This window comes from Pseudopodoces humilis, chromosome 9, assembly GCF_049639895.1.
Source record: "Pseudopodoces humilis isolate 2021_Gansu_Grassland_sample_001 chromosome 9, ASM4963989v1, whole genome shotgun sequence".
Lineage (NCBI taxonomy): Eukaryota > Metazoa > Chordata > Aves > Passeriformes > Paridae > Pseudopodoces > Pseudopodoces humilis.
The window spans coordinates 19770756-19791066 of record NC_142208.1 but is presented as its reverse complement, the minus strand read 5'-3'; the positions used below and the strand labels follow the sequence as shown (position 1 = coordinate 19791066).

Here is a 20311-nt window from a genome sequence, read left to right as displayed (position 1 = left end):
TTAAGAGCTGAGCTCAGTGATCCTTGTGGGTCCCTTCCAAATCAGAATATTCAGAGATTTTGTGATTCTGAAGAAAGGTATTTCAGAGCAAAGCAGCAGAAACTTCATGTTGGTCAGCAGCAGTTCATCCACCTCCATTCATCAACACAATAAATCCTACTTGTGTTTTCTCCTGGTGATGCCCAATATCAGCACAAAAGGCACATTGCCTTTGGAAGCACAAATTTGCAAGCACTCTGGAATGGGATGCGTATGTCCCTTGTCCTGCTGTAACCTGGAATCGAACCTGATTCAAATGTAATTCATAGACAGGGCTGCTACAGTTACACTTTCTCTCTTGCAGTGAGACACAGCGGCAGCTACCCAGTCCTGGTATATCTACAATGTTAGAATACAGTAACTTGATACAAAGAAAGCATCAGCGGGGGTCTGAACTGACTGCTCAGTGACAGCAGTTCCTGGTCTAGGAGTACAGCTCCAGATGATGTTAGGATGGGACACCCCAGCCACAGTGGAGAATACACAATTGTCCCCATATGACATGAAAGGTGACACTGTCCGCAGCACACAATTTTAGCCATTAGACATTTGTTATGAATATCTAGCAGCTGCAACTGGGAATCATTTCTAGTGTGAAGGTCTCGCATTCCCTGTGCAGACACAGTAGAAGGGGGAGTCAACAGCTGCTGAGGTTTAGTCCTCAGCCAAAACCCTGCAAACTTCTGACCCTACATGTTTTCCCTGGACATAGGGACTCCATGAACTCACAGCTCCAGAGGCTGTGGAGGTGGTGTGGCACTTGCTCTGATCAAGAAGAGTGTTTGTAGCTCCATGTTCAGCTCCTCGCAGTAGCCGAGTTTGTCCACTTCTGACTGCTGCTTCCGACAGTTACTTGGCTCCTCTTTCTCATGAATATTATGACTAATAAATACATCCTGTAAATTCTTAAAAGATACTATTAGGAGCTATTCCCTTTATTCAAGCCATCTTAATGAGGGAGGAACTCTGCACTAGTTCAGCCCAGCAGAAATCTCACAGACAATTGTCCTTGACAGATGGGAAGAGATGCTTGTGGAAACTAATCTATGCTTAGAGCAAGAAGCACTTCGTGAAACTTCAGAGTTTTGTTTTCTCTCCTGTGAGCAGGACTGGTATTACTAACTTGTTCTTATCAGCTGGGATGTTCTGTGGTTGAGTTTTTGTGTTTAGTTGACTTAAGAGAATACTGTCCTGAAAGAGAAGTGAAAAGTCTTGGAACAAATTGTGAACTACAACATGGTGGTTTGTGGTAATTTTATTGCATCTAGAGATGACTTCCATATGGATGCTCTGCTTCATGTGACAGTTCTTGAAGAACTGTCTCACTGGCGAGCAGCACATAGCTGGCAGGACAAAAATGAGATAAATTTGCTATGTGCTGGTCAAAAATTTGCTATGTGCTGGTCAAAGAGAGGGTGAAATTGTTGGTTTTCATCTTAAGAGAACTGATGCTACCAGGGTCAAGCCCAGTACAATATGGCACAACCTTCTGTGAAGATGCTGAAGGTAGCACCTATTTTGTGGTTACTGAGTTTTAAAAAGGCAGATGAACCTGTGATTTTGGGATTTCTCTTTTTAACTGATGATGCTCTTACATTGCAAGGGAATAGGCCAAGGTCTTCTTCTGTAAGCTTCATCTTTGTTTTGGACATATTAGCTTCAGCCAACTGGGTTTTAGCTGCTTGAAGGCAAGAGCTGATTACTGGGGAAGATTCAAACTCATTTATGACATCTCAGGAGACTATGGATTCTAGGCAATAGACTTCAACTCATACAACTTATGAAGCCTACACTACCTGGAAAGAGAAATAGAGATAATATTCTAAAATGCACAAGGCAAATTTACCATTTTATCCCAAAGCCTTTGAATTATTTGCTTGAATGAAATGTTGGAAGTACAAAAATTAAAAATATTCAGCTGTTCAGTTTTGTATTTTTAGGCTTATACTTTAAAAAATCTATAGGCACCATATGGACTGACTCCACCCATCTGTAACTTCATAATAAATACAGAGATACACTCAGGCCAAGAGCCTGCAACTTTCATGATTCTGTTTCTGAGTTGATGTCTAATCTCCTCATGATTTCTGATGGCTAAGTAATGGCTACAGCCCACTCTGCTTGGTTTTATTTTCAGTAAGAGATGGGTACTGTAGTCTCAGAGTGTATTAGATACCATTTTCAGGAGTGCACATTTCACTGGAGGACTTCTGTGCCAAGTCAGTGGTTTTGGGACAGTCCATCAATGCAAGATGCCTTGTGTGTGTGAGGAGGACCTGGACTTCACTGAGTGTGCTAAACCGCAATGGGGTTGCTTCAAAGTACTAAGGCCACTTACCTTGGCATTTATAGGTGACAGAGGCAACATTTTACAGGCCCAAAACTTTCCATTTTAGTTTTTCTTTACATTAAAATGTCATAAGGATGCCAGTGAAACTCTATCACTTGGTGATAGAGTGCTGCTATATCTAGGAAAGCTGCTACACATCCCCACCATTACTCCTTTACATACAGTAACAAACAAGAAAGTGTTTGGGTTGTTTTCCCCCCCCATTCTAAAGGCTCCATTAATGCAGATAACTGAGATCTCCCAAATGGCAAATAATCATATTAATTAATGATCATGTGAAACAAAACACGAAGAAAACATACACTTCAAAGGACTATTCATTGTACGTGAGTGCCTCTAACCCCAGTGGAGACAAATGGAAGATGCACATATAAACAAAAGGGAGAATTCGTTTACTGTGATGGACAGAAAAAGGCCAGCCTAGAAGAAAGTGGAATGCATAGAGGGATTTTAAGAAGGATTACAGATGCTGGTGGCAACTGCACTCAATAAATTATTGTTAGATCAAAGAAAAATCGAATGCTTTGATAAGAGATTAAAAAGTGCCCTTGTCAAATGTACAGCTGTAATTAAAAGCAAATAAAATTACATTTTAACACCGTACTCCAGGTATTACTTTTTTTTCCTGAGTTTTATATATAAATTACTTCTGGCACCCAGGGAAAAACTCAGCTTTTTCAATGTCTTCATTCTGTTACAACCAGCCACCAAATAAACATGTATTCATTGATTTCATGCATGTATCAAAAGTTCTGATGGGGGCCATGGCCTTTGGGTGCAGGTGCTATAAGTTTTAGAAAAACTAGGTGTCATACTGCAGCAAAAACATAGAGATAATCCAGACAGCAAGGCTGCTGCTTTTCTTGTGTTGATAGCTAAGTATTTACCAACTTGTAATAAAGAGAAAAGCAAAACTGGATTTGCTTTCATCTGTTGTCTAGAATAATTTCTTGCCCAAGAACATAATGAGCATGTGCACTATTGCTTATGCAGCTTAGTGAAAAAAAGTAGCTCTTTGAAATGTCACTAGAAAATTAAGCAGTAAAGTCTCTAGGTCACCTGTAGGGATTTCTGACAGGAGGTGACAGATGCCCTATATGTCTCAAGTGAATTCTTTTCTCCCCAAAAGACAGGGAAACATTTATACTGATTTCTGTGATCAAACATTGAAAGAGTAAAGCCCAAAAGGAAATTGCAAGGATAATCACAAATTCACCTGTACGTGGATCTAACCTCAGCAGTCTGGCATTCTGAGCCAACACATGCAAACCTAAGAGCTCACACTGTGACCATGTGTTTGGCCTCTGACAAATAAAGCTTAAGAATATTGAAAAATAAAAGGAAAAAGTTTTTCCATACCTATCGGAGCTGTAATTCAGACAAAGTTGTAGTCAGCCAGAGATGCCCAACTCTTCCTTGCTTCAGGAAAGCCAGGAGCCCAGTGGAATTTAGACATCCAATGTTTCAATATTTCTTTTCCACTTTCTGCCAAAACTAAGAATTGCAGAGAGACTGTATGAAGAAAACAAAATAACTAGCCAAACTCTGCTGTGTCTCACAAGCTGCAGTTTCTTGGCAAAGCCCCTGGTGATTTCTCATTTCCTCCAAACCAGTTCTCTGACTCATGCGGCTTAGTGGGAAAGCAATGCCTTTTCCCTTCCTCATCACACACCACCATATGAAAACATAAAGTTACTCAACAGAATTTACTGGCCACTCACTTGCAATAAAGACAACCCAGCTGTCTGAATCCATGTGTCAGAAAAGGCAGTGGCCTCTTCATTGCCATTCAGGCAGGAAACTCTGGGAATACATTCACTCCTGTGGTCACTCAGCCACAACCCTTGGCCATGTGAAAAACTGGGCAGTGACAAATGACACTGCCCTTCAGTATCTCAGTTTCTTGATTTTTTTTTCTTGTATCCATGAGAAAAAATAAGGTATGTATTTGTTTTTGCACTTCTTCACCATGAAATTTAGTGTTTCATTTGTATTAATGCTGTCCTGCGTCCTCTCTATCGATGCAGGAGGGGGAGGAAAAAGAAGAATCTTCCCTCTCTTTCTATGATTTTAGAGTGTGAACAGCCTATGCCTACAATGTCTTTGCCACACAGATGGTCGAAAAAACATGAAAAAAGAAGCAGAGCTCATAGCAAATTTCTCACAGGGTGTGTGAATTAGATATGGGCAGATCTTCAGGAAGTGCTGGCTGGTCCTGGTACAGCCAAGTCACCTCTCTATCTCCTTTTGATAAAAACAGATTTTCTGAGGAAAAGACCTACCCCATGGTCTCCTTATCCAGCTGGCTGTGGTGTGAAGATGCCTTTGATGAGACAAAATAGCTGTGGGGGAGATTTTTAGTATTTTCCTTTGTGAAATAGAAACTTCCTAAAAACAGTGTCTGTAGATGAAGACATTGCAGTTTTCAGACCCAGAGAAACCAATTTAGACCATTTAGACTCTTTTGTCCCTTTGCATGCACTCCCTACACTTTGTGAACATGAAATGAAACAGAATACAGAAACCCCATGCCAGTTTCACAAGAGACTCCTGTAAAACTTCTATGTTACAGAAGGACACAAGTTGTTTCTCCAAATTCATCACAGACATAAATTTGCCTGATTATGAAACTTTAGAGGAAAATATGTATTTGGGTTTTTTTGCTTGCCTTTTTTTTTGTTGGCATTTTTCTTGCTCTCTTCTCTAAAATTAAGCTCAAACTTCTTTTTTAGTATATGCTGTATACCTATAATAAACTGACAGAAAAGAGAAAAAGTATTTTTGTGTTCTATTTACAGTCACAGAAGTATCTGTCTTCAAGCCCCAAGAGGATGACCAACATATGATGTAATGTAACTCCAAATTTGCATCAATGCTTTTCCACCCTCACTGGTATTATTGGAATCAAAGGAGATATTTTTTAAACACAGCTTGGATAAAAATGATATCTTACTGAAACCTCATGAAAGGGGAGAAATAGCTTTTCAGCAAATTTAATGTGAAGCAGATTTGCACATTTACATTTTAATTGCAAAATGTTAAAAGTAAAAACAAAACCCAAAACAATAATCCCTCTTTCCCCAAAATAAAAACATAAAAGGGTTATTTTTTCCCTTATCAGGTATATCAGGATATCAGGTAATAGTGATTTTAAAATTCTCCTCAAGCTGTTTCTAACATTATAGTGGATACGATTCCAATAAATGAGAGAGAGGCTGCCTGAGTGCACATCTTATAACGGGTGTGACACATTATTGTTTTGCTCAGAAATTAAAAAATCAATGCTTTATGAAAACATCCTCATCTTTTAAAGCAAAATCCATCCAATTCTTTATCACCTTGATTCCCTGAGCTCCTTTTTATTCACAAGAAGCAGGAATCTCACTCAGGTAGAGCATCCACATGGGCTGCATCCAAAGATATCACAGGCCAACTTCAGTGCCAGTAAAGCAGAGAAGCTCCTTTTCATTTTTTCTTAGCTCCCAAGATGTTTTGACTGGCTGAAAATGATGAAAGAGTTAACAACAGGCCGGCTGACCTGACTCAGTTCTGGGAAAACAGGGGGATGAGTTATTAACCAAAGTTTTATGAAGACAGAAGCAGACAAATTACATGAAATGGATGCCAACCTGTGGGGCTAGATGCAAAGCAAAGCTTTATAAAAAAGTGTCTTTTTGCAGAATGAAAGGTCTGGTTGAGAGTAGCATTCATATTAATGCAGTTTACTTGGGTCTTGCCAAAGGCATTTCATTTCATGGCATATGTCGGTATGATTAAAAAGCATGCATTGTATGGAATTAAAAGGATGCACTTTGGAAGATCTAAAAGTTGGCTCACTGACAGATTGCAAAGTGGTGAGAGTAACGAGTGGAACTATTTCCAGCAGATTCCCACAAGGATCAGTTCCTGGTACAACATCATTTAGTATTTTCATCACGTGTCCAAACAATGATGTAAAATCAGTCCCAGGATGGTTGGGGGCTGGAGCACTCATGGTCTAGGAAATGGCTGTGAGAGCTGGACTGGTTCAGCCTGGAGAAGACAAGGTTTCAGGGAAAGTAAAAACAGCCTTGCAGGAGGTTACAAAGAAAGCAGAGCCAGGCTCTTTACTGAGGTTTGTGGGAAGAGAATGAGACACCATGATCATAAATTGAAAGTGGGGCAGTTTCAGCTATATATAAGGAAAAAGAAATTGTTATGAGGACAATCAGACATCAGACAGGATGGCCAGGGATGTTACGAAATCTCTTTCCTTGGAGGTTTTTAAGATCTGTTTGGATGAAGCCTGGAACAACCTTAATTCAATTTTTACCTTGTTTTGAGCAGAAACTTGGACCTGATGGCTTCCCAAAGTCTCCCCTTGGGAGAAATGCAATTTGGTTGATTCTGCCTGGAGATGGATTTGGGAATCCTGTTGGATAACTACTTCAACATATGCTGTAATGGGAAAAGCAACGGCTAGATGTTATTTGGTCACTGCTGTCAAAAGCTCCACATGAAATCTGACACCTTTGCAGAGTGGAATTCCTAAAACTGAAGCAGCCAGTTGCAAGTGACCATCACTTCCTCAGGTACAGCCTGTAAAGTCTTGCACTGCTTCCCGATGGAGCTCTCCAATGGCCCCTGAGCCGCTGCTTTTGCTGTGTAAGTGGAGCAAAGGACAGCTAGGACCTGGATTTTGTCCTGTGCATTTCATGCCATGCAGCATTTCAGAGGGATGTTTCTATCACCCAAAACTATAGCAGCCCCTTACACTTACATAGAAAAAAAAGGCATTGCACTACTGGGATGAGAGGGAGCAATTAGGAGCTTTTAGGTGAAGCTTTACCAAGATTCAACAACTGGAGGCTTTAAGTCAGACAATGTGAAATTCTAAATAAAAATAAAGTTTAAAAATGCCACAGCTTCTCCAGAGTGAAGATGAATTCTCCCTTGTTGCTATTCAGAAGTACTGGCCATGCTTTACTGCAGAGCAAGTGGCCAGTGCTGGATCGTGACTCAGGTGGCCAGGATTTGCAGGCAGGCACTCGCTGTTCTTTACTTTAAGCACTCTCCTTTCCTGCCTGACTTAGAGTTGTTCTGGAGTATTTCTGAACAGTAGAAACCTTTAAGACAACTCCACACTTCCACAGAAAAGCCCTTTTGCAGCAGCTGAGGAAATTATGTACATTATCTCCCACACACAAATGCAGTCAGAGGTTATGTGAACAGCATCAGCACAGGTTGGAGCAGCAGGACCCTGACCTGTACTGCTAACTCGAAAAGCAAGCACCCAAGAGATAAACCCACTTGACCACAGATAACAACCCTTCTGATGTGTTTTGCTGCACTTGCTTGTTCCCTGAGAGCCATTCAAATGAGTTATCTAGACTCATGTGTTGCAGAAATGCCATTGTGATAAACCTCAGATACATTCAAACACCTTGTTTTTAAACAGAAATCAGTTGCATTTTTTCATGTTATGTGAAATCTCCAACCCTTATGTAATTTGAAGAGATTTTTTTTAAGCTTATCTGAAGTGATGCAACTATTGACTCATTGCTGGTTTGAGTTTTGACACCAGAGAACTGTGTTGTCCACACCAGCAACCTGCTAGTTGAATGATCTGGAAAAATGGAAAAATTAACCTCATCTTTTTTATTCAATAAATCCTTACATTCTAACTATGTACTTGACTAGCTTAACATACCTGGATAAAAATGTTTTTTGGGATTTTTTTCTGCTGAGAAGACATTATACTTCCTTTCAGTTTTAGACCCAAAAAATTGATAAGTACTCTCCAATCAGATTATGTAGCAATTTCCTGAACATTTTAGAAAAAAGACATACATATATATATTGCTATGTTGAAAAAGTTAAAACATGAGTGCTATAATTATCATATCATAGTTAACTAATTCTCAAACCAATTAACTTCTTGACAAAAGTATCAAAGAGTACATGTTAGACAAATAGAAGTGTTTCGTATCTTTTATAGAAAACCAACAGCTAAAAAGAAAGAAGAGGAAATAAATGCATTTTTTGCAATATGCAATTATATACTGCTCTGTTGCCTGTGGATATGTAAGGTGCTGGGATATATAAGTGCTGGGTGCACACACACACTGCAAAATAAACATGCCATTACACACTAACATGTCACTAATCCAAGGAGGAGTAACGTAGGTTACTACTTCTTCTGTGTACCTTGGTTATGAATTTATCTTTGACTGCACACATGTGGAGCAGTTTGCTGGCTCAATAATCTCTTTGGCCCATAACCACTCCTCAGCAACTGATTTTTTCATGCCTTTATTTAGCAGCAGGAAATGGATAAAAGGAATTCAGGCACAGTGGCATCCAAGGGCAGCATCTATGGGTGCATGGACAGAGCCAAGGGCAGAGAGCTGGAAAATGTAAGATAGACGAGTTGAAAACACGACGGTCACACACTTGACGGGAGGTGGCAATATCATTTTTATCACATGATACTTTCACTCTACAATTAATCACTTAGAAAAGTTAATTACAAACATTCTTTACTCTAGTCAGAGAGTTCCATTTTGGTAGCAGGGAACAGGGTGTGCCACAGTTTTCTCCCTGTCATGCAGTGCCTGCTGTCCTTTCGTGTTTTCTCTGTGCAGGATTTTTGTGACAATATCCAGTTGCTTCACACCTTGCAGATGATTTCTCTGCCCTTATCCTTCAGTGGGGTGGCAAGAGTTTTTCAGATTCCTGTTACACTTCGCCCACTGACCATCTGCTATTACCACCTTAACGAGAAATCACTTGATGAAAGGCAATTGAGTGGTTACCATCCAGTACAAGGTTACAAGCTCATTATCTACTTCCCCCTCCAATATTAAGCAATAGTGATAAGCCAAGAGTCTTAGCTGATACAAATTGATGCATTTCTGCTATTTCAATAGCGTTGCCTTTGTTTACATGACATTTAGCTTAAAAGCATTTACTGTTAGGTTAATTTAGATCCCAGCCTTTGGTTAAAGTGGGTTTCTGGGTGCCACTCTTTTAAAGCAGATACTTGGGATAATCAAGGAATATTTTATTCTTTACTATTCTCTTAGTCATCATGGATGGGATGCTTTAAAGATGAATAAACTGTGGTGTTTCGGTAGCACTTGTGAGAACTTGGTTTCTGTTTCCCCTCAGGGCACTGAGTTTTCCTGTAAAGCTACTCTGGATCTGGATTTATGTACCATTTGCAGAGGAAGATCTACCCACTTAAAGCTTCCACATTAGGTTTTGCTGAGTCAGTTTTACATATCAAGCTATTAAAAAAAAAATCAAAGGGAAAGAAAAAAAAGGGAAAAGTAAGCTTCAAAAAAACGAGTCCAGAGGAAGTTTACAGTTCCTTAAACAGTTTTTGTTCTAAAAGCAAACCTCTATATTTCTGTGCCAGGTCTCTGCTGTGATCTGTTTTCACTAAAACAGAAGCATTCTACACAGCCATCCTGTTAGGGCTGTGGATTTCAAGACAATCTCCCAAATAAAAATCAGAGAATTGAACAGATTAAGGTAAGCTGTTAGAACACACACACACAAAAAAAAGAGCCAGAGCTGCTTCTTATAGAGACATTTAGCAGGAGTACAAAACTGCAGTGAGAAAAAGCCTGGCAGTGTGATTCAGAACATACCACTAGGGGGGAATGATAGCGTTGCTGTACTTCAGTTTGGAAAAAAATGTTCTGAAAGGTTGTGTTGCTAGCACATACTCTATTTTAGTTCTGGGACTCATCCTCTAATGTCATATATATTCTGAGTGGTAAAGGAACCACCTGATGTCCAGCTTCATTTCAGGGAAAGGGAGGGCATAGGTATGATGGGCACTAGAAGACGAGTTTGGATGTACTCGGATTACTGGGGGATAGTTCAGATGAGAGACACCTTGAAAGGTCAATGTCAGGAATGCAGCATGCTAATGATGCTAATGATATAAACAACATCCGAGATAGGTCTCAATTTGGTGAAGCACTGATGTACATGTTGTTCTTGAAGCACCTGAGCTGCTGTATTCATTTCAGCCAGGTGACCTGCGTACCTCACCGGACAGGCGCTCCAGGCATTGCACTGTCACAGAACTGATGTTTCTTGGCATTTATCCACACTCGGAATGCAAAGATTAGTGCATCTTCCTCTTATAAAACTGCTTTCTGCTGGTGATCATTCTCTTGATTCCTAGCATAAGACAAGCTTTCCCAAAAGATTCAATAGCTCTTTTTCCCCAAAACACACACATTATCTACATAGATTTGTGTGTATCTCACCTTATCAGAAAAAATAAATAAATTACTTCTGGGCACCTATTCTCTCATATTCAGAAGGAAAATATTGCCTGAGAAAACAGTATTAAGTTTTCCCTTTTTTATTTGGCTTATAATCATTGACAAGGGTCCAGAAAAACGCAAATCTTAGTGTTTTGATATTTTACACTGATTGTAACTTACTGTGTCATAGGCCCTTTTAGCACCAGAGACATCATTCTGCTATAGTAATCCCTTCAGAGAATTCCTTCCAACAAATATAGAAGACTGTCATCATGATGAGAAAAAGCCTTTCCCCTAAAAGTGTTTATCACCCAAGAATAAATAGCAATGAAGAGAATGGCTTTTTAAGACTTCAGAAGTAATCCATTTATCAGGAAGATACTCCTACAAGCCCTGTACATAAGCCACTTACCCTTTCCAGTGTCTTACAGTCATCTGAATGTCAATTAAAAAAAAAAAGAAGATGAAGTTATAATGCTGTATCAACAGACAGCTGTCCTAGTGGGCACTGGGAGCACAGAATGGCTCGCATTGCTGAGCAGTGCAGTCACTACCAAGGAATGATGAGCTCACATTTCATTCTGATTCCCATACTGGTGTGGTCAGACTGTGGGGCTCTCACCCTTCCTCGCCCAGCTGACGCCCCTTGGCTGCCTGGACACCAGATCTGGCTTGTTAACGTGTCTGGAATGAGCGTGAACCACCTCTCAGCTGGCAAGCGCAAGGGGCATACTTGGATTCCCAGGTTGGAAGATTATCTCATTCAAGCACAGTTCTCCCAAAGATATATAAGTGCAGTGAGCGTGGTGGTCCCTGCAGAGCTGGCCTGAGCCCCGGGAGGTTTCAGCCATACAGGAGCACAGCCTTTGCTCACCAGCAAACATGACGATGATGATGAAAGTAGAAGAGCTGGTAGGTGCAACCTTCTTTCATTTACTCACAATTAATTGTTTTCTAGGTTGTCATTAGAGCAGGCAGAAAAAGACGACCCTTGTGGTTCTCTGATTTAACAGGTTATCAGCACTGCTGTGCTCTAGGTGTAAAATACTCTTTGTTATATTATTATATTTTCATTTTAAATTCTTGGGAAAGGGTCTCACCACAGATACAACTACACAGCGGTTTTGATTTGACATCACAGCACAGTTCACCAGGTAAAGATCAATCAAAATTTAGTTATTTATTTGACTTTGTCCTTGATTTTAATTTATATATATTTTTAGAAGCCAGTAATGTTATGATCACACTAGGTAATTCCAATCTAATAGGGGACTGGGACAACATATTAATGCAGGGAAATGACAGTATTTTATAATACTAAATTAACATCTTAATAATTGTATTGTTTTCTAGCAATTCCTACAGCCACTGCTGTTCATGATGTAAAAGTTTTTGAAAAATTAGGTCTAGACCACAAGTAATGGGACATTCCATTGCAGGATTCAGACTAAGAATTATCTGATTGAGAAACTGGGAAAACAGGAATGACTCAGTGAAGCACTGCATTTATCTTCCCAGATAGCTTTGTTAAGATACAATTGCCTAACTAGTTAATGCTGTATTGAGCTCTTGTCAAGGTGCTCATAGTTTCTTCTGCATTAGACTCTATAACAATACAATTTTACAAGGCAATCAAACAGGCAGTCTAGGCCACATGAACCACTCTCAAAATACACATTTGCCTCTGTTAAGTTTAACAAGTTATCTCTGTACACACTTAATTGGGCATCAGAAATATTTCTGAAAACTACTGAAAGCTGTGCTGCTGCACAGCATCACATAGCTTCTGACATTCTGCTATAAATAGGACTTGGGTACTGACAGCAATGGATAAAACCAGCCTTGAAATCACTCAGCAACCTGATTTAACTGCATGGCAGAAGGGCCCAAGCCAGTTGCATCCCCAGCTAATGCAGGCACAGGCAGAATGGCCTGTCCTGGCTGTCACACACTGCCAGAGAGGGCAGGGATGAGGTGCAATCAGCCCTAGGCAATCCATGTTCCCAGGTGGTGGCTACTGCAGTCAGGAATCCACTGATTACATTATATTATGTTTGCATTTACAGGTGACTGGGAAGAAGGTGGATGATAAAGAGACTGGCAGCTTCCTCCCTGAGGACTTCAAAAATGGAGAGTATGAAGCTGCTGTAAGGTTAGAGAAGCAGGAGGACCTGAAGACAATCCCTGAGCACTCACTGACCCGAGGTGATCTGGCTTATGAGAAGGAGAAAAAACTAGAAGCAGAGGTAGGCTCTTGTGTTTTCTGCTTTATCATCATGTATACATCTCCTGCTGCAGTCCTTGAAGTTCTGCCTCTCTCTAAGCTAGAAATACATGCATGGGGAGCTAGAAAAATCTTTGGGAGACCACCACGAAGGAGGTTGGTCTAAAGTCCACTGAAGACCATGGAGATCTGCTCACCTCTGTAGCCTGTGGGTGCAGGCAGCAATACTTGGAGGTAGAAGCTAAAGCATCCCCTACACTGTCTGACTGAAACCCTGCTGCTGGTTGTCAGTGAGGTGGGAGCAGAGCCAGTGAGACACCTTCAGAGTGCACACCTAATGACTGCTACCAAAAATAACTAACCCACAAAAGAGTGCATTTCTGAAGCCAGAAGCCTTAATTAACATGAAAATGTTATTCTTAGGAAAACACAGCATTGCGCTTACTACCACATTTGGGAAGAACAGTTACAAATGAAACACATAGTGATCTACAGAGAAGTACCAATTTCTGTTCCTGGAGCATGACAATTCTCCCTAGATCCTTAAGAACTGATGGTTTTTTTCCCCCAATAACACAGTAGCTGTAATATCTTTATTTTTTTTTCTTTTTTTTTTTTTGTGAATTAGTAATCAACTGGCCTAAAAATTTAAAATTATTTTGATATGATGAAGTTTAAGTAGCAGGGGAACTAAGACTCTGTTCTAAAAAATGAAGAGTGAGAAAGTCAGTCTCAGAAACATTAGAATAAAAATTACTTTTTAAACTTCAACAGAGACATCATTACTGGCTACAAAGTTCCTTCAAAGTTTGTTCCTTTGAGTTCCTTCAAAGCATGTTCCTAAGAACTTTGTGGGTTTCCAGTTATTCACAGTCAGCATAATTATTTTCTATTAGGCCAATGATCTGCAGATCAAACCACAAATGCAGAGAACAATAAAAAGAAGAGGTGGAAATAACTTGAATAAGAATTCATTTGACAAAACTGTATACCATCTGACAGGGTGTCACCAGTGTATTCACTCTTAATCACACCATGGGACAGAATCTGTCATCTGTATTCGCCCTGTTAGCCCTTGCTCGAGAGTCTCCCTTCTGAAGTCAAGGACACCTTGTGGGATCTCACTCCAGGCAACACTTGCCCTTGGTGTCAGCAGTGCCTCACACCGACTTCATGCCCAGATGCTTTTTACAAGCAGGTTTGGAGAAGACTTAAACATTTATTGAACTGCCCCATCAAGGACACTAAGGACATTCTTCATGGCTTCCCAAAATGTAGTAACACTTGTGGACTGAAATGCTAGGATCATTCTAAACCTTATTCTTATCTTGAGGGTATGTTTTTAAGCAAAGAAAATTAAGTTCCAGTAATTTAGAGGATGCATCATTAAAAAAAAAAAAAAAGTGATTGAAGAAAATCACTTGGTGGCAGTGAGTTAGTTGAAACTGCAGGAGCTTTCCAGCTCTCATAAACTGCACATGAGATTTTTTAAATTGTGCCAGAAGAGACAGCAGAGCTGCTCTGACTCCTGGCCTAAATTAATGCCACAGCATATGGCTCAAGAAGTTAGGGAGTAGTCTAATGGTATATGAAAAGCTATACATGAGATAGAATTTCTCACATAGTTAGCAACTTATTCTAATGGTCAACTAGCCCTATCTAAAAAAAATAAATTTCAAAGTTCATCCAGTCTTAATTGAATTCAGCTGAATAGTATCACATTGCTTCCTGCCACTCTGAAAGGAAGAGGTGGTCACACAGCTCAACTTGCTGCCTTCCCTGATTTGTTTCAGCTGAAGAAGAAGAAATTAGAGGCCAGGTCAAAACTTGAAAACTTGGAAGATCTTGAAAAAATTATTGAGCTGAAGAAGAAGAAAAGATGCAAGAAAGTGAAAGTACCTGTTTTAAAGAAACCTGAACCAGAAGTTATAGTAAGTTACTTCAAAGTACCTTATTCTGGGAAAGCATTAATGGGGGTTTGTGCCACACACGTTTATGTTCTCTATATTCTTTCCTTCAGACAGGACCTGTGGATGTTCCCACATTCTTCAAAGCTGCACTGGAGAATAAGTTGCCAGTAATTGAAAAATACCTGTCAGACAAAGGGGATCCAAATGTCTGTGATAAGGTACCGTCTTCTTCCTAATGCAAAGCCTGCTACAGAAGAGAGCAAAAATAACTTTTGCCATGAGGTTTTTAGATTCCACTCTCATGAAAGGAAAAGAGGGGCGGGGGAAAGTAAATAAATGCTGGAAGTTTTGTACATCAAGTTTTCTAGTGGCCACTATGGGCTGTTGGTGCTGAGGAGAACCTGATTTTCCATATAAGTTGATCTTCCAATGCTATGGAAAAAGGGGTAAGAAATTTTTCTGCAGAACAACAGAAATAAGTGGCTGCCCTCATACTCCATAATGCATAAATTGCACTTTCAAAACACAGTGTAGCATGTTGGATGGGGAACACAACAGGCATTATTTTAAATCTGGATGCTGTACGGCAGGTATTTCTCCCATCCTTTAAAATACTGGGTAGGCAGCTCTCAGCTATCATGTTGCTATTAAAATTTTAGCAGATTTCAGGTCACAAAAGTATTAGGTCTTTGAAAGGAATCAGCATGGAGTATGTATGTATGTTTGCCATCATCCGAGGGAGGGCGGGAGAAGAGATTTGAAGATACCTTTGTGCCGTATACAATGTCTAACTTTGCACTGTTTCAATTGCCAGTACAAACGCACGGCGCTGCACAGGGCGTGCTCTGAAGGACATCTAGAGGTGGTGAAGAAGTTGGTGGAAGCTGGGGCCCAGCTTGAACAGAAAGACATGGTATGCACATCCACTCACACCTCCCTCCAAAAGCTGCTCATTACCTTGTATGTGCCAGGAGAACCATTTATAGAAGTGCTTCTCATAGAGGAGGAGTACTGAAAGGCCTTACAATGTCTTTGAAGATTATCCTTAAAATAACATTGTGGAGAAGAGGTTTCAGGAGGGAGCGTCTGCCTCCCTGTGCCAAGATGGTTGGAAAACACAGGAAGTGCTGGCCAGCAGAGTGCCACAAACAAGAAAGCCTAGGGCAGGGTAAGAGAGCTGAGGTCAGGCTCCCACCTCAGCCTGCTGGCAGGTGCTCAGACAGCGCTGTCCCATGCAGGTGTCCAGGGTCAGCATGACGCACACCAGGATTTCAAGGCTGTGCTCGGGAGAGCCCCCTGCTCCTCCAGAATTCTGGCCACAAGGGCTCCTGAGTATCAACAGCTTCTGCAGCCATTTCTTTGCTTCTCCACCCTTTTCCCTTTGCTGAACAGTTGGCACGGTCCAGCCTTGCTCCCTTCGCTTAACCCAGCAGTGCTCACGGAATGACAGGCACATGGGACCAGCAAGGGACTCTTTCCAGCACAGCTCAGGGGCAGAGATGATAAATCTTGTAGAGGAAAAGGAATTCCCTTTGTGGACTTGCATAACTTGGGGATTTGTTTGTTTTTTAAAGAGAACTATTCTTTCCCTTGAACTTCATTTTCTATGCATTTTAGAACCCAAAAAGCATCGAATAAAAAATTTAAATAGCACATAGCAGCCACATACCTGGCTAGAGGTAACTTCTAAGCTCAAAGAATAGACAAAACACATCCTCTCTCACAGCAGCGTTGCCAAGGTCTGTCTTTAGGAGTAATACGCAATGAATGTGAAGAGTGAGAAATTCACAGTACTGAAGAAATTAAGGCAAAATAAGAAAATCTGTTGCTAGAAACGATTTTTGTTTTACCAGAAACAATTTTTTTTACTAGAAACTGTGATCACTGTGTGATCGCAGTGACGTGCTCTAAGTTAAATTGCATACAATTATTTTAACTTGATTAAATTAATTAATTTGATTAAAATAGGTTTTTAAATATAATGTTTTAAATATAACATTTTAATACAATGTTGTATTAATATGTTTTTAATTTATTTTTCCTATTAAAGCTTCATTCTACAGCTCTGCACTGGGCATGCCGGGGTGGGAATCTGGATGTTCTGAAATTCTTACTGGACAAAGGGATAAACATAAATGCAAGAGACAAGGTACGTGCTTCAGGAAGTCTGCAGCTTTTTTAATTGAAGACGAAAAGCTGTCCCTTACTCCCAGTAGTTTCTAGCAGCTGTTTTCGAAGCAGCTTTGACCTGTTCCGTGTCACTGACCGTCTCCTCCCTGACCCTCAGCTGCTCAGCACGCCCTTGCACGTGGCAGTGCGGACGGGTCGCTACGACTGCGGGGAGCACCTCATTGCCTGCGAGGCAGATCTCAACGCCAGGGACAGGGTAAGCACCCCGGCAGTGCCCCCCGGCAGTGCCCCCCGGCAGTGCCCCCCGGCAGTGCCCCCCGGCAGTGCCCCCCGGCAGTGCCCCCCGGCAGTGCCCCCCGGCAGTGCCCCCCGGCAGTGCCCACAATGTGCTCTGCACCTCTAGGAAGGAGACACGCCAATGCACGACGCCGTAAGGCTGAACCGCTACAAAATCATCAGGCTTCTGATTCTGCACGGAGCAGATCTGACTCTGAAGAACTGCGTAAGTGATTTTAAAATGCTTTAAAATAGGTTTCCCACCAGAGCCGTTCCACGGCTTTCAAGATAAGACCGGGAGAGACTATTTTGAACAGACTTAATTAGATCACTTCAGAGCTAATTAAAGCAGAGCTGAGACAGGGAAAGGGTAACTTGGGGGAGATCAGGGAAGAGAGGAAAACTCAGTACCTCTTCTAAAACCAGAACCCATTATCTGCACGTAGACAACATCACACTTTTCTGCGATTTATTTTAATTACTCATATAATGAAAAGATGTAATAGACAGACACTTACTGCACAACCCCCAGGCTTCAACCACCACAGAGACAACAAAGCTTTTAGCTCGTAAGAGAAATCTCTTAGTTAAAGCCACAGCTGAGGGCCAGCCCCAGCACTACACCAGGAGGACTGGCCATTAACCTTACTGCTGGGCAACAAACCCCCGTGGCTGAGCACAGACAGAGAAGTCCCAGCCTGGCTGCACTCAGAGTCACTGCAGCGGCAGCTTTGCTCCAGCTCTGTAACCATTTGTTAAATAGAACACTTGACTTTTCTCCCAAATCCAAACCTAGCAGCAGTAGCACGGGTTTTACCATTGCCAGTTTTGACTGACAATTGGTCAAAACCCAGGGGACAAGGAAGAAAACAGTCACTGGAGCACTCTCTGCCCACCTCCCTGAAATGTGGCTGCTCCCAGCATGATCCCTCATTGGAGTATGACACTTATGGAAGGCACAGACCCAAAGGCCAGAGACTTGCTCTCTCAGACTTTGTCTGTACACAAAAATTGGTCCTACTTAATTGCTGTGGTTCATACCCTAATTCAATTCTTATCTGAATTTTACATTATATGAAGAGTGTCTTACTGAGATTGAACCTGAATACGTTTCTAATCACTTGAAACTAGAACAAAAGGAACACCCACAGGTTCTGCTGGTCACAGCATTTGCCTAAACCCACTGAAACCCAGGGAATTTTCATCATGGGTCTGACCAGGACTGGGACTAGATCTGTAGAGCAAAAGTACTGACCTCAGGGGTGCAAGAGTAAGTCTAAGCCTGTGTATGCAGAAGGGATTCACATCATGCAGATGCACTGAACAAATATTTAGGAAAGAACAAGGACTTGGCCATCACTGGATGAAATTAAATATTCCTGTTTCTTTTAACCAGGAAGGGAAAACCCCTATGGATCTTGTTCTTCAGTGGCAGAATGGCACCAAAGAGATATTCAACAGCCTGAAAGACAATTCCAAAAAGAGTGCCCGTCTAGGTAAATTCTGAAGAGAGAAACCAGACCATGCTCTTCTTGCTGCTTTGAAATGGTTTCCACAAACCTGGATGAAAATGTCCTTGAACATCTATTGAAAATATTTATGACACTGGATTATTTGAGGTGCCTTCACTGAAAACTGCAAGAAACTTGCAAAGAAATTATTTTAAAACACAGGTTGAGTGTTAAAATTCCACTAGCTCTAAAATAGCTTTATTTATTTCTATTTATTATTTATTTATTTAAAAGTAATTTTTAATGATGCTCATTATTTAAGCTTTTTTTTTTTTTTATAGATGGTCTAAATGCAATTTTTGCCAGCAACACAAATCCTTTTGTCTTAAATGGCAGCATTTTCAACTAGATTAGCAACTTTCCTCAAGCCTTCCAATAGCTCTAAATAGCAAATACTTGCAACTGTTGCCTTGTCTCACTACTAAAATAACCTGTGAATTGAGTGGCGGTATGTGGAAGAGCAATGGAAGAAGGTATACTGAGGTGCCAAGTGGATTTAATGAAGTAGTTCAGTAATGGTGTTTACTCAGGGTTTGGCAATGGTGGTTGCTAACGAGCTCGAGGACAGAGCTGCAGCCACCATGTACACCTCTGGACTGAAGGATTCAGATACAATGTTGTGAAGGTGAGAGGAGACTGTATCAGGGAAGTGAATTTTTTTAAAATTTGACTACTACAAAGTATGATGATAGAAGAATGCAAAATCAGATTATGTATATTTGTAAATTTGTACTGCTTTTTCTGTAAATTTTGAACGGATCAATTTCAGATTAAATTAATAGAGTGGTTCTTTTTACTTGCTGGAGTGGTGAGCATGCATGGGGTAATTCTGTTTCTCTTTAAAGAAAGTTCACAGCGTGTCTGCTGTAAAATTCTTAAAAATTAAAAAAAGTCTCAGCTGCCAAGAGCAGCCATCCCTTGAGCAACCTCCCTGCCACTGTTAGATAAACCCCATCTGACTGACTTAGTTAAATGGAGACACATGTGAAAGCAGAAACACCATACTTTGAATAGCTAGTAAAAGAAAGTTACAGTTCCATTACCGAGTTTGATTTAAAAAATATAATTTCTTAGTCACTATGTGAAACACGAGACAGTTCCAGTTATCCAAGCCAAGAGAGATGTCAAGTACTGTTAGGAAAGGCAGACACTTCTTCCTTGCCTTAGCAGAAGCAAGACAACCTTCAGCGCTGTCAGCCAGGGCCTGATGTCCCATTTCATAGAATCATAGAACAATCTGGGCTGGAAAGGACCTTTAAAGCTCATCTATTCCAACCCCTCTGCAACGAGCAGAGAATTTTCAACAAGATCAGGTTGCTCAGAACCCTGTCCCCCCTGGCCTTGAACGTTTCCAGGGATAGGATATCTACCACCTCTCTGGACAACCTGTTCTAGTGCTTCACCACCCTCATTGTAAAAGACTTCTTTCTTCCATCCAAACTAAATCCACCTTCTTTTAGATTAAACCCATCACAAGCTGTGATGAAAATTGTGGAGAAATCTTTCTTATAAGTCCCCTTTAAATACTGAAAGGCCCCAATAAGGTGGCGCTGGAGCCTTCCATTGTCCAGGCTGAACAACCCCAGCTCTCTTAGCAGTTCCACACA

General features: G+C 40.9%; 1 protein-coding gene across 1 annotated transcript; it reads left to right on the top strand.

Moving 5' to 3' along the window:
- The first annotated feature begins 11424 nt into the window (after positions 1 to 11424).
- ANKRD1 (ankyrin repeat domain 1) lies at positions 11425 to 19500 on the top strand. The gene is made up of 9 exons (XM_005520611.3): positions 11425 to 11565; positions 12720 to 12899; positions 14671 to 14808; positions 14898 to 15005; positions 15602 to 15700; positions 16838 to 16936; positions 17075 to 17173; positions 17321 to 17419; positions 18590 to 19500. Exons 1-9 carry the CDS (start codon positions 11536 to 11538, stop codon positions 18698 to 18700), a joined length of 963 nt encoding a protein of 320 aa, XP_005520668.2. The 5' UTR covers positions 11425 to 11535; the 3' UTR covers positions 18701 to 19500.
- Positions 19501 to 20311: the final 811 nt, after the last annotated feature.